This window comes from Pleurodeles waltl, chromosome 6, assembly GCF_031143425.1.
Source record: "Pleurodeles waltl isolate 20211129_DDA chromosome 6, aPleWal1.hap1.20221129, whole genome shotgun sequence".
Classification (NCBI taxonomy): domain Eukaryota; kingdom Metazoa; phylum Chordata; class Amphibia; order Caudata; family Salamandridae; genus Pleurodeles; species Pleurodeles waltl.
Window position 1 is genome coordinate 9,477,970 of NC_090445.1, and position 13,263 is coordinate 9,491,232.

General features: G+C 49.2%; 1 protein-coding gene across 2 annotated transcripts in view; it reads left to right on the plus strand.

Moving 5' to 3' along the window:
• PTGES2 (prostaglandin E synthase 2) overlaps positions 1-13,263 on the plus strand; it is a 54,906-nt gene that overhangs the window by 29,662 nt on the left and 11,981 nt on the right. For both annotated transcript variants that reach the window (XM_069236991.1, XM_069236990.1), the window contains exon 5: positions 4,754-4,954. In XM_069236991.1, the coding sequence (XP_069093092.1) occupies positions 4,754-4,954 (201 nt within the window). The remainder of the gene's footprint in view (positions 1-4,753; positions 4,955-13,263) is intronic.

Below are 13,263 nucleotides of genomic sequence, written 5' to 3' on the forward strand. Positions count from 1 at the left end.
CCTAACCGCGGGAGTCCAAGCGTGAGACCCATGAGCAGGACTGGCATGAACCTAACCATGGGAGTCCTAGTGTGAGTCCCATGGGCAGGACTGGCGTGAACCTTACCGTGGGAGTCCAAGAGTGAGCCCCATGAGCAGGACTGGCATGAACCTTACCGTGGGAGTCCAAGCTTGAGTCCCATGAGCATGACTGCCACGTGCCTACCCAAAGGAGCCAGGATGTAAGCTTCTCAAGCAGGGCTGGTATATATAACCAAGGGTGCTCAAGCGTGAGCACCTGGAGCGGGGACTGACCACAGGGCGCTCGAGCACCATAAGCAGGTCTCCCCTCCCCCACATAGTTAATGCTCCAGCAGACCGGATCATACATTTTGGTATGTGGATTTGGAGAACTTTTGCCTTTCTCTGTAGCACTGCTTGAGGGGGGATGAGAGAGCCTAAGCCTTCCCCTGTAGCAATGGGGCTGTGGATTGGAGACCCTGAGCCTTCCTCTGTAGCACTGCTGGGGGAGGAGGGGTGCCTGAGCATTCCTCTGTAGCACCGCTGGAGGGGGGGGGGGGGGTGCGTGAGCCGTCCCCTGGAGCATCTCTGGAGGGGGGGGGGGGGGGCTGAGCCTTCCCCTGTAGCACCACTGGCTATGGATGGGAGAGCACGAGCCTTCCTCTGTAGCACCGCTGGAGGAGGGATGGGAGAGCTTGAGCCGTCCCCTAAAGTACCGCTGGAGTGGGAAGGGGAGAGCCTGAGCCGTCCCCTAAAGTACGGCTGGAGGGGGATGGGAGAGCGTGAGCCTTCCTCTGTAGCACCGCTGGAGGAGGGATGGGAAAGCCTGAGCTATCCTCTGAAGCACCGCTGGAGGGGGATGGGAGAGCCTGAGCCATCCTCTGTAGCACCGCTGGAGGAGGGATGGGAGAACCTGAGCCATCCCCTGAAGCACCGCTGGAGGGGGATGGGAGAGGGCGAGCCTTCCTCTGTACACCGCTGGATGAGGGATGGGAGAACCTGAGGCTTCTCCTGTATCACCGCTGGAGGAGGGATGAGAGAGCCTGAGCCGTTCCCTGTAGCACCACTGAAGAAGGGGTGATGGGAGAGCCTGAGCCATCCCCTGAAGCACCGCTGGAGGGGGATGGGAGAGCCTGAGCCATCCTCTGTAGCACCGCTGGAGGAGGGATGGGAAAGCCTGAGCTATCCTCTGAAGCACCGCTGGAGGGGGATGGGAGAGCCTGAGCCATCCTCTGTAGCACCGCTGGAGGAGGGATGGGAGAACCTGAGCTATCCTCTGAAGCACCGCTGGAGGGGGATGGGAGAGCGCGAGCCTTCCTCTGTAGCACCGCTGGAGGAGGGATGGGAAAGCCTGAGCCGTCCCCTGAAGCACCGCTGGAGGGGGATGGGAGAGCGCGAACCTTCCTCTGTAGCCCCGCAGGAGGAGGGATGGGAAAGCCTGAGCCATCCCCTGAAGCACCGCTGGAGGGGGATGGGAGAGTGTGAGCCATCCCCTGAAGTACTGCTGGAGGGGGATGGGAGAGCCTGAGCCATCCCCTGAAGCACCGCTGGAGGGGGGTGGGGTGGGGGGGGGTCTGAGCTTTCCCCTGTAGCACCACTGGCTGTGGATGGGAGAGCCTGAGCCGTCCCCTGTAGTATCGCCGAAGGTAGACTACAAACATAACGTAAGAGCAGCAGTCGGGACTCACAAGGAGAGATGGGCTTGCTGCTATTGACCTCATTGTGAAGAGCATTGGCACCCCAAAGCAGACTGCCCATGAAAAGTCTCATCAACCCACAATAAGTCTTCATAAATATATTGTGCATGCAATTTGCATTTCCCGTTTATTATGTATATCATTTGGGACAACTTTTACCTAATCCCTAATGCACTCAATAACATGTTGTGAACCCTCAAAACAACAAAATTATCTTGAGCTCAGCCCCCTGGTAGCTACAGCACAGAGCAGATAGACGTAACTTGCGATAACATGTAAGGTATTGAAACAGCAAAAATTAAAAAACCCAAGCAGTTAAAATCCCCCCAAAAATTGGAAAAATAGAGTCAAATTTAATAAATAAAATGACATCAAAAATGACAAAAAAACAATAAGGGAAACATGATATATGGATTTTTACATTTTTAATAAAAATAGAACCACAAAGTGCCAGTGATAGTCAATGCTAAAACATTGGGGCAACCCACTCGTCCCCAGATCTAAACCCAAACTGAAATTCTTAATTTGGGCATCAAGTTAGGCGAAAGAACTCCCCTTGGGCTCAAGAGCCTCCTGTCAGTAACTGCAAGATCGGGGAATAAATCTCTAAAGGGGGCCGCTGACACTTCACACCTAAAGTGGTTTGACCAAGATTGTCTAATGAAGAAGAAAGCACTGTCTTGTGCCCTGCCACAAAGGCACAAGTCCCACGAAGGCAAAAATATCTGAAAAATCATAGAAAAAAACTACAAGCTTCTAATAGAAACAAAGACGGCACAACTAGGAAACCAAGCATCACAGTCAGTGTAGACGACAGTTGCAGAGGAAAAACTCAACCAAATTTTGGGACTCGTCAAATGGGGGTGCGAGGGACCAAAGAAAAACCTAGAATCGTGGATCATCTGCCGCGAATGTCGCAACCATTTCTCCTCTTTGTACCAACTTAAACCTGACAGCCTAATGGCAGGAATAGCCAGAGAAGGAATTAATCTACCTAGATAATAAACAACAAGGAAGATTCAAGTCAAATGGAGAGGCCCCAACCACACTTCTTTTGTTGCAATTCCCATGCCAGCTGTGATCACTCACCCGTGCGAAGAAACCACTACTACTCTTACGTCCGAAGTTCTGGTTAGCCATGTCAAAGAAATGAATGTGGACAAAGTATGAGCCAAGGAAAAGCCCCAGGTCCAGACAGTGTCCCTGCAGGTGTCTTCTGAAACAATTTATCCATCCGGCTTTTAGCTACGACATTCAGGGAGGTGCGTGGAGACTCACACAATGTCTGGCAGACACCAAGATCAAGCTACAGTCTAGGGCCAGTTTCTAATGCTCAGCTGGCTTCTTCCAGAAAAAGGCCTCTTGTAGCGTGTTTCCCTGTAGCCACACAGCCAACTGACCCTTGGGGGTCCACATCTCAGTCCTGGGTACAAGAGGGATCAAGTTCAGTCCTCTTTTGATCTTCAGTAGATCCGCAAAGTGTTTGGAAGAGGGTTTCTCAGAATGCCACATTTATGCCTGGAACCAGCTAGTGGGTGGTGACTCCTGGTTAGTTCCTATCCAGTGAGGTACAGGTTCCCAGGGGTAAACCCCCCACCCCCACGTTTGCAGCAGTTCGTGTTTGCCTTACTGCAAACAGTCCCATAATGCCATGTGTCAGGGTATTTCAAGATGGAAAAAGTCTCCAGGTACACTACAATGGGCACTGAGGTCCGGGGTGTATGTGAATGGTGTACCATGGTAATCCTTGCGTCCTTCCACATCTAACGCTGAAATCCAGTTTGAAGCAGGTACTGTACCCACAAGAAACCCAGGGACAGAAGTCTGGCAGGAGAAAAGGAGGTCCTTTCGTAAGCAAATAGGGGATCCACAAGCATTGTCTTGGCATCCTGTTCTCTCCCTTTCAAGTGCACCCCAAGTGTTATATGTTGCTCAACATATGATTTGACAATGTAGTGTCAGAGGATGCCCAGAGTCTCCTCTCTGAATATTCTGTGGAGTTCAGAGAAGTCATCTCTGCCCACTCAGGTCAGCCTATTGTTCGCTTCTGAAAGGCATTGTGCACCCCGTTCAAACCTAATCAAGGCTGAGCACAATGTGAGAGCTGGGGGCAGCTCATGTTAATTAGCCTTCTGACCGTTTAGGAAGTCAAAGGGTCACTTTTTGAAAGATACTTTTCCTTGATATTTATTAAAAAATTGACTTTACATTTGAATTGGATTATAAAAAAGATTGGTTAATTACTTTTCCTGCCATCCCTGCGATGCTCTCCTAGTTGTTTAATGTGTGCTGTGTTTTTCTACATAGGATAGTAAGGCCTGCCTTAGTGAAAATAGCCTTTTGGACCTTGTTACTGTGAGGGCATGGTCATGTTAATTTTCTACAATGTCCCACTTTTAAATACCATGCATCCTACCTTGTTCGCTACAAGGCCTACATTGGGGTAACTTACTAATATTTAAAAGGCAGGTTTTTACCTGTCAAAAAATATGTTTTAACAGGTTGCATTGCCATTTTTACTCACAGCAGTCTGGCTATAAGGGGCAGGCCTGAAGATTTGTTTTCTTTGTAAACACTAGAGAATGGCGCAATAAGTGCTGTATTCCACAGGTGATGGTTAACTTTTCATGTCTCTGGTGTATTTTCACAATATATACTATGATCTTATAGAAAAGTTAAATATGCGAATCGGGGATTTGCTAATGCCTCCATGTTTTAGCGGTAACTTCACATACACTGGGCACTGGACAGCAATTCCCAGTGTACAAAGTCTAACAAAACAGCAATAAAATAGGGTCCAGCAAAAGGCGATCATCAGAAATGCGCCTAAAAGTGCAGAAATGCAGGTTTCCTACATATGTCATTCAGTCAACTGCCCATTCAGTGGTGGCTCCATCCGGCCCCTCCCGCAATAGGTGCCACCATTCACAGCTTCACTCGCAGCTTTCTGTTGCTTTTGCGTACCCTGCCTACTCGCATGTCCCTTTGCTTCCAGAGGCTCACATTTATCGTCTTTTCTTCTGACATGCATTTTCTTCCTTCTGACATGTATCCAGAGAGGAAATGAAGTGGAGGCGATGGGCGGATGACTGGCTGGTGCACCTCATCTCTCCCAACGTTTACCGCACTCCTGGCGAAGCTCTGGCCTCCTTCGATTATATTGTCAGTGTGGGCAAGTTTGGTGCAGTGGAAGGTTTTTTTGGCAAGTACTTCGGTGCAGCTGCCATGTTCATCATCGGCAAGAGGCTGAAGAGCCGGTGAGTGAAGTTTTAGGAAATTTAACCTACCAATGCATTTAGGACTCATCCACTTCCCCCCAAAGGCCTGGCCATTCCGCATTTTCAGTTGAATTCTAGAACTGTGGTTACTATACTTGTGCCTCTCTCCCCTTCCCTTTCCTTCCAGATGTTTATTGACGTCTGCTCCTTGTGTGTTGTGCTAGCAGTAGAGTGCAAGTGTGAATGGTGTTTATTCGTGCGGCGTGTAGTGAAACAGATGTACATGATTGTGGTATCTCTTCACTTAAGTCTGATATGCTGTCGCTATTAGTGGTATCTGTTTGTGTAATACATTGTTGGTACTATACATGCATGAGATGCATCTGTTTTATGTGCCATGCTGTCTGAAGTGAGAGATATGGGTAGTGTACACATATGAGTGGTATGTGTGCTTATACATGAGATCCAGCTTAGTGTGTGTGCGCAAGTGTTGTCTTATGCATGAGATATCGGCTTAGTGTGTACACAACTGGTATCTTAGCCAATGCATAAGGTCCAGCTTAGTGTGTGTACAAGAGTGGTATCTGTGCTTATGGATGAGATCCAGCTTAGTGTGGGTACGGGCGTGGTATCTTTGCTTATGCATGAGATCCGGTTTAGTGTGTGTACGGGAGTTGTATCTGCTTATGCATGAGATCCTACTTAGTATGTGTACGGGAGTGGTATCTGCTTATGCATGAGATCCAGCTTAGTGTGTGTACGAGAGTGTTGTCTTATGCATGAGATATCGGCTTAGTGTGTGTACACGGCTGGTATCTTAGCTTATGCATGAGATCCAGCTTAGTGTGTGTACGAGAGTGGTATCTGTGCTTATGCATGAGATCTGGCTTAGTGTGTGTACGGATGAGTGGTATCTGTACTTGTGCATGAGATCCGGCTTAGTGTGTGTACGGGAGTGGTATCCGTTTATGCATGAGATCCAGCTTAGTGTGTGTGTACGAGAGTGGTATCTGTGCTTATGCATGAGATCTGGCTTAGTGTGTGTACGGATGAGTGGTATCTGTGCTTATGCATGAGATCCGGCTTAGTGTGTGTACGGGAGTGGTATCTGTTTATGCATGAGATCCAGCTTAGTGTGTGTGTACGAGAGTGGTATCTGTGCTTATGCATGAGATCTGGCTTAGTGTGTGTACGGGAGTGGTATCTGTTTATGCATGAGATCTGGCTCAGTGTGAGTGGTATCTGTACTTATGCATGAGATCCAGCTTACTGTGTGTTCATGTGAGTGCTATCTGTGCTTGTGCATGAGATCCAGCTTAGTGTGTGTACGAGAGTGTTGTCTTATGCATGAGATATCGGCTTAGTGTGTGTACACAGCTGGTATATTAGCTTATGCATGAGATCCAGCTTAGTGTGTGTACGAGAGTGGTATCTGTGCTTATGCATGAGATCTGGCTTAGTGTGTGTACGGATGAGTGGTATCTGTACTTATGCATGAGATCCGGCTTAGTGTGTGTACGGATGAGTGGTATCTGTACTTATGCATGAGATCCGGCTTAGTGTGCGTACGGGAGTGGTATCTGTGCTTATGCATGAGATCTGGCTTAGTCTGTGTACGTGTGAGTGGTATCTGTACTTATGCATGAGATCCAGCTTACTGTGTGTTCATGTGAGTGCTATCTGTGCTTGTGCATGAGATCCAGCTTAGTGTGTGTACACAAGGTGTATATTATACATGAGATATCTGTTTAGTGTGTGCGCAAGTGGTATCTGTGCTTGTGGATGAGATCCGGCTTAGTGTGTGTACGTGAATGGTATCCTTGCTTATGCATGAGATCCGGCTTAGTGTGTGTACGCGTGAGTGGTATCTGTGCTAATGCATGAGATCAAGCTTAATGCCTGTACGGGAGTGGTATCTAAAGTTATGCATAAGATCGACCTAGAGCATGTCCACGTGAGTGATATCTGTGCCTATGTATGAGATCCAGCATGCTGTGTATAGGCGAGTGGTATCCTAGCTTATGCATGAGATCCGGCTTAGTGTGTGTACGTGAATGGTTTCTTTGCTTATGCATGAGATCAGGCTTAGTGTGTGTGTGTACATGTTGGAAATGGCCCTTTTTGCAGGGTTATCCTCAAACTTTTTGCCTTCTTCCTCCTATTTTTTCAGGTCTGTTTTTGCTGGTTTATTGTCTCTTCGCACTTTACCAGTGCTAATCAGTGCTAAAGTGCAACTGCTCCCTATAGAAATTGTACTGTTGATTGATTTATCCATGATTGGCTTATTTGATTTACTGGTAAGTCCCTAGTAAAGTGCACTAGAGGTGCCCAGGGCCTGTAAATCAAATGCTACCAGTGGGCCTGCAGCACTGGTTGTGCCACCCACATAAGTAGCTCTGTAATCGTGTCTCAGACCTGCCACTGCAGTGTGTGTGTGCAGTTTTAACTGTAAATTCGACTTGTCAAGTGTACCCACTTGCCAGGCCTAAACCTTCCCTTTTCTTACATGTAAGACACCCCTAAGGTAGGCCCTAGGTAGCCCCAAGGGCAGGGTGCAGTGTATGGTTAAGGTAGGACCCTTAGTAATGTGTTTTATATGTCCTGACCGTGAAATATTGCTAAATTCGTTTTTCACTGTTGCATGGCCTGTCCCTCTCATAGGTTAACATGGGGGCTACCTTTAAATCTGATTAAAGTGTAGATTCCCTTTGGGAGCGGATGGACATGTGGAGTTTGGGGTCTCTGAGCTCACAATTTAAAAATACATCTTTTAGTAAAGTTGATTTTAAGATTGTGCTTTTGAAAATGCCACTTTTAGAAAGTGAGCATTGTCTTGCTTAATCCATTCTGTGACTCTGCCTGTTTGTGGATTCCCTGTCTGGGTCAGTTTGACAGTTGGGCTGTTCACACCTCTCCTCTAGACAGGGATACAAAGGGGGCTGGGGTGTAGCCTGCATATCTTGATTAGCCATCTGTGCTGGAGGGGAGGGGAGGAGTGGTCACTCACACCTGAAAGGACTGTGCCTGCCCTCACACAATGCCGCCTCCGACCCCCTGGTGAGTATCTGGGGCCTGGCCTGGACAAGGAAGGATCTTGCAAACACTTGAGACTTTGCTTTGAAGTTTGCAAACTTCAAAGGCAGAACTGTGTATAAGAAGCAGACCCAAAACCCCAGACTTTTAGAATCTTTCTGGAATCAAGAGGAACCTCTGCCCAGGAGAAGAGCTGAAGAGCTGAAGGAGGAGTACTGTCCCTTTGCTGTGTTGCTTTGCTGGACTGGCTTGCAGTTTCTGATTCTGCCTGAAAAGAGTGCAAAGGGTGAACTTTGCTGTGTGTCCTGCTTGAGAAAATTCTCCAAGGGCTTGGAGTAGAGCTTGCCTCCTGTTGGAAGTCTCAGGGACACCAAAGACTTCAGCTTCCTCAACCTGCAGCACTAGGAACTGTGTGTTTTGTGCTGTTCAAGAGGAGAAACCACTGCGACGCTGGCAACGACGCCGCTGGCCTGCACCGTGACCTGCCGACGCCGCACGAAGTCGCATTGCCCCGCTTCGCACCGCGACCCTGGTCTCACCGACGCAGTCATCGGACAACTTCACCGAATCGCTGCTTGCACCGCAACCTGTGGGCCCCGCACTCCGGCAACACCTGCTCACACCGCAGCCTGGGCATCCCCGACGACGTTGCTCCTGCTGACACCGGTGCCGCTGCCTGCACTGTGGCCTGTGGACACCGCTCGTGAGGAGCACGAAGCACTGTCCCGTCCCGCACCAAAGCCCCCGTTCTAACGGCGCCAGCACCATCGACTCCAGTGTCGTCACCAGGCATCTTTGCCTGCACCGTGGCCTGTGGACAACGCTCGTGAGGGTCACAAAGCACCGTCCCGTCCGCACCGCTGGCTTGGGCCTACCGACCACAGTGCTTCCGCAACGACGCCGCCGCCGCTGCCTGTACCGTGACCTGTGGACACCGCACATGGCACCTCCCTACTTCACACCACAGCCCTGGTCTCACCGACGCCGCTGGATGCTGTCACCAAGCCGCTGCCTGCACCGTGACCTGTGGGAACCGCACGTCGCATCCTCCCGCTTCGCATCGCAGCCCCGACGCCATCCACGCCAGCGCACCTGATTTCATCAGCCCAGAGTTCAATCCCTGAGGTGCGTGACTTCAAGGGCCCGACGACTCCTGCACCGACTCAGGAACTGACGCCGCTCTCTGGAGCTCAGCGCGAGGATCACGACGCCCTGCAAATCCAAGGTACTGTTTGCGGGTCTTCCCGACACCGCAGCTGGCCCGAGACGCCGAGGCCAGCCTGAACTTTTGGTTTTGTTGTTCACGACTCAGTGATAGCCCCAGGTGGAGTTATTGAGTTTAAGGAACTGTATTGTTAAGTACATCTTGCAGCATTCATATTTTTATTACTGTATGTTGGATTTTTTTTATCGTATCTGGTCTTGTTTTAAATAGATAAATATTGGCTATTTTTCTAAAACTGGTGTGGTGTCCTTTTGTAGTGTGTTCACTTATTACTGTGTGTTATGTGCAAATGCTTTACACATTGCTTCTGAGATAAGCCTGACTGCTCGTGCCAAGCTACCAAGGAGGTGAGCAGGGGTTATCTGAGTAGGTATCTCTCTTATCCTGACTAGAGTGAGGGTCCCTACTGGGATAGGGTGCAAGCCGACTGCCAACTAGAGACCCCATTTCTAACAGTACACATGAGTAGTATCTGTGCTAATGCATGAGATCAAGCTTAGTGTCTGTACAAGAGCGCTATATTAGCTTATGCATAAGATCCGACCTAGTGTGTGTACACGTGAGTGCTATCTGTGCTTATGTATGAGATCCAGCTTGGTGTGTGTAGGCGAGTGGTATCTTAGCTTATGCATGAGATCCAGCTTAGTGTGTGTAGGCAAGTGGTATATTCGTTTATGGATGCGATCCCGCTTAGTGTGTATACAGGAGTGTTATCTGTGCTTATGCATGAGATCCAAGTGTAGAGAAGTGGTATCTTAGCTTATGCATGAGATCTGGCTTAGGGTGTGTAGGCAAGTGGTATCTTAGCTTATGCATGAGATGCGGCTTAGTGTTTGTACTCGTGAGTGATATCTGTGCTCATGTATGAGATACAGCTTAGTGTGTGTACGCATGAGTGGTATCTTAGCTTATGTATGTGGTCCGGCTTAGTGTGTGTGCGCATGAGTGGTATCTTAGCTTATGCATGAGATCCAGTTTAGGATGCGTACGCTTGAGTGGTATCTGCGCTCATGTATGAGATACAGCTTTCACGTGTGTGTGTGTGTGTGAGTGGTATCTGCTCATGGAATCCAGCTTTTCATGTGTGTCTGCGTGAATGGTATCTGTGTGTGATTGGCTCGTGACTGGGCAGACATACAAGGGTAATAGCAGTAATGAATATTAACTGAGATCCGAGCGTGCCCACATCCCCCAGTTTAAAGACGAGGGAAGCCAGAGGCGGCCCCAATCAGTCACCTTCAAAATCCTACTTTTTGGGGGGATCTCAGGAAGACAATGGTCACGAAGGATGAATGCAAGTAACAGGAGACTGTATTTACCTAAAACTGATGAATGTGTATTTCACCATTCTCAGCAGAAAGTCAGTTTGTTTCCCCTAATCTGAAAGTCCACGGAAGCCCATTCAGTTCTGTGAGCTTTTTCAAATAGTTGAAGGTGGTAAAAGGTAAAATGCTGAGTGGGGTCAAGTGTTCGGCTGAGCCAGGTTTATATTATACCGGCTTCCGGGCTAAGGTTGGGCCAGATGGAGACAAGTTGCCTTAGGGCATTGAACCTAGTCCCAAGCAAAAACGCCTTTGTGGGAGTTGGTCCCACCCGCTAGCCTCCGCAGATCCCACCCGCTAGCCTCCGCAGGTCCCACCCGCTAGCCTCCGCAGGTCCCACCCGCTAGCCACAGCAGATCCCACCCGCTAGCCACAGCAGGTCCCACCCGCTAGCCACAGCAGGTCCCACCCGCTAGCCACAGCAGGTCCCACCCGCTAGCCACAGCAGGTCCCACCCGCTAGCCACAGCAGGTCCCACCCGCTAGCCACAGCAGGTCCCACCCGCTAGCCACAGCAGATCCCACCCGCTAGCCACAGCAGATCCCACCCGCTAGCCACAGCTAGCCACAGCAGGTCCCGCCCGCTAGCCACAGCAGATCCCGCCCACTAGCCACAGCAGGTCCCGTCCGCTAGCCACAGCAGATCCCACAGATATAAAGGGTGGCATCAAGAGGGAAGTGGCAATAGCAAGGCTCTTGCTGACTTATCCTGATGCACCTTCCTCGAGAGTCAGGAGGCTTCACTGGGCCGTTGTCCTGTCGGTATCCGTGGACAGTTCCTGTTTTCCAGACGGGGATAAGAGGAGTTGACTGGGAGGTTTAGGAAGGTGCAGTTGGTGTAAACAGTCAGAGTTCAAAGAGGCGACGAACAAAGGGTGCACCTTCATGTTACAGATCAAGCTGTGTCTCGGTTGTCCATTTCTCACACCTGGGCTTTCTGAGAACTTGGAAACTTTCAAACCTTTCTCTTAGTTACTCGCCATACTGCACATACCTCTGGGAGCTGGGAAGTCTCAACTGTGCAGATCAAGTACCTCACTCAGACCAAATCTCTCACTTGACTCTGGTGCCTAACGGGTGCCCCCTGTCCTGACCTGTCACTGATAGAAACACCACTGTTAACCCTGAAGTTATTACTTGGGAGAGATTGGGGGATAGATGGAAACTTTGATCCCTTCTTTAAAGACCTGGTGTATCTATGCTGTATTCAACGCTCAGCGTGAAAGGTAAGCACCCCTCGCACACTCCATTCTGGGATGGCTACTATGCCCAACCCGACAGGGCAGTGCTGACCTCAATCCAAAGGAACCCTTGGCTGTAGGGATACTTGTAGTGTATACCTGGGGATATTTGTGACCTATAGAAAGGGTTCTAGTGTAGGACCCTGTGTCTTCTCAACCTTCCAGGTGGTCAGTGTAACGTAGATCATGGATGAATGACTGCCCTTTGCAGCCGTCCTGTCTGTGTGCCAGTGATCTCTAGCTGTATCTGTCAATTATTTTTCCATTGGCTTGTGACGTTTAAATCTGTATTCCAGTCATGGTTCAGTTCTTGTCTTATTGATACCTAGATCATGTTTATTGTAGGTGCCAAGTTAGAGGTAGTAGGAGCCAGCTTTATGTTGACACCTTATAAGGATTTCCGGGAAGGAGATAAGGGGTCCTTATTGCAGGCGTTGAAGAAGCGCGTTTGTTTTCTTGCAAGTCATTGATGTTGTCCCGCTTTGTTGACTTGCTTGCTTATGGTGTGCACAGCTTGACAGGAACTTGCTTGTAGATGAGGGTGAACATGTCTTCTCCAGCCACCAGAACAGCCTGAGTTAATGAGCTGATCCGCATTTCAGAGCAAGGATGGGCCCTGAAAGCCTGGAGCCGGACACCGCTTACCTGTCCATGTGTTGAAACTGTTCTGCAGCAGGAGTGTCATTCGCGTATTAAGCAAAGGATTGGCTGTTGGTCACTTGGGTGATTCAGCTCTTCCCTTTCCCTCATTATCAAGGTGATGAAACCACACCAAAGAGAGAAGAAGCCTCATCACAAACACAGCGGTGATGCTGTGCGCTTGAGGATGGGGGTGCTTCTCCAAGGGAACGGAGAATCCTTTGGCTGGAATTTGAGAGACCACGGATCAGAACACAGTAAGGAGAATGAATAAACACTTAATTTATAAACTGTAGTAAAGCGTGATATCCTAGAGTAATTTAGAAGCTATTCGAATGTATTACAAATTATGGAGATGTCCACTTTGCTGTACGGTTGGTCCGTACGTGTCAAGCACCTACAGGTGAGCGTGCACTCGGCTGCAGCCCATGTTCTGCAGCACAGAGAATGGACCAGCTTCTTTCCTCGTTTGCTGTACTGCCTTCGTTTAACCTTTAGCCTTTTTCACACATGTATTGGGCCTTCATTTGGTTACACATATGCCAGAAACCCATAATTCTTCCTTTGGTGTGATACAAGCCTAGCATTTACAGGCACCAACTTCTGGTGCTGCTTTTCAAGGGCCGAAGAACACACAAACAAAATGTCTAAAGCTTCATTTCAAGACAATTGAGAACATGGTCGTTAGCGGACCTGTGTGGCCCACTTGGTGGGATCAACACCGGGAAATGCTGTCAGAGCAATCAACATGCTGAGTCATTGGACATTTATTCCTGAGCAAGATCTCTCCTTGGAACCCAGACATCAGCCTTTTCTTCAGCCCACTCCTACCTGTCAGATTCTCCCCATGACCTTCCTGCTGCCAATCTCCGCAGAAGTTGTCCCGGTG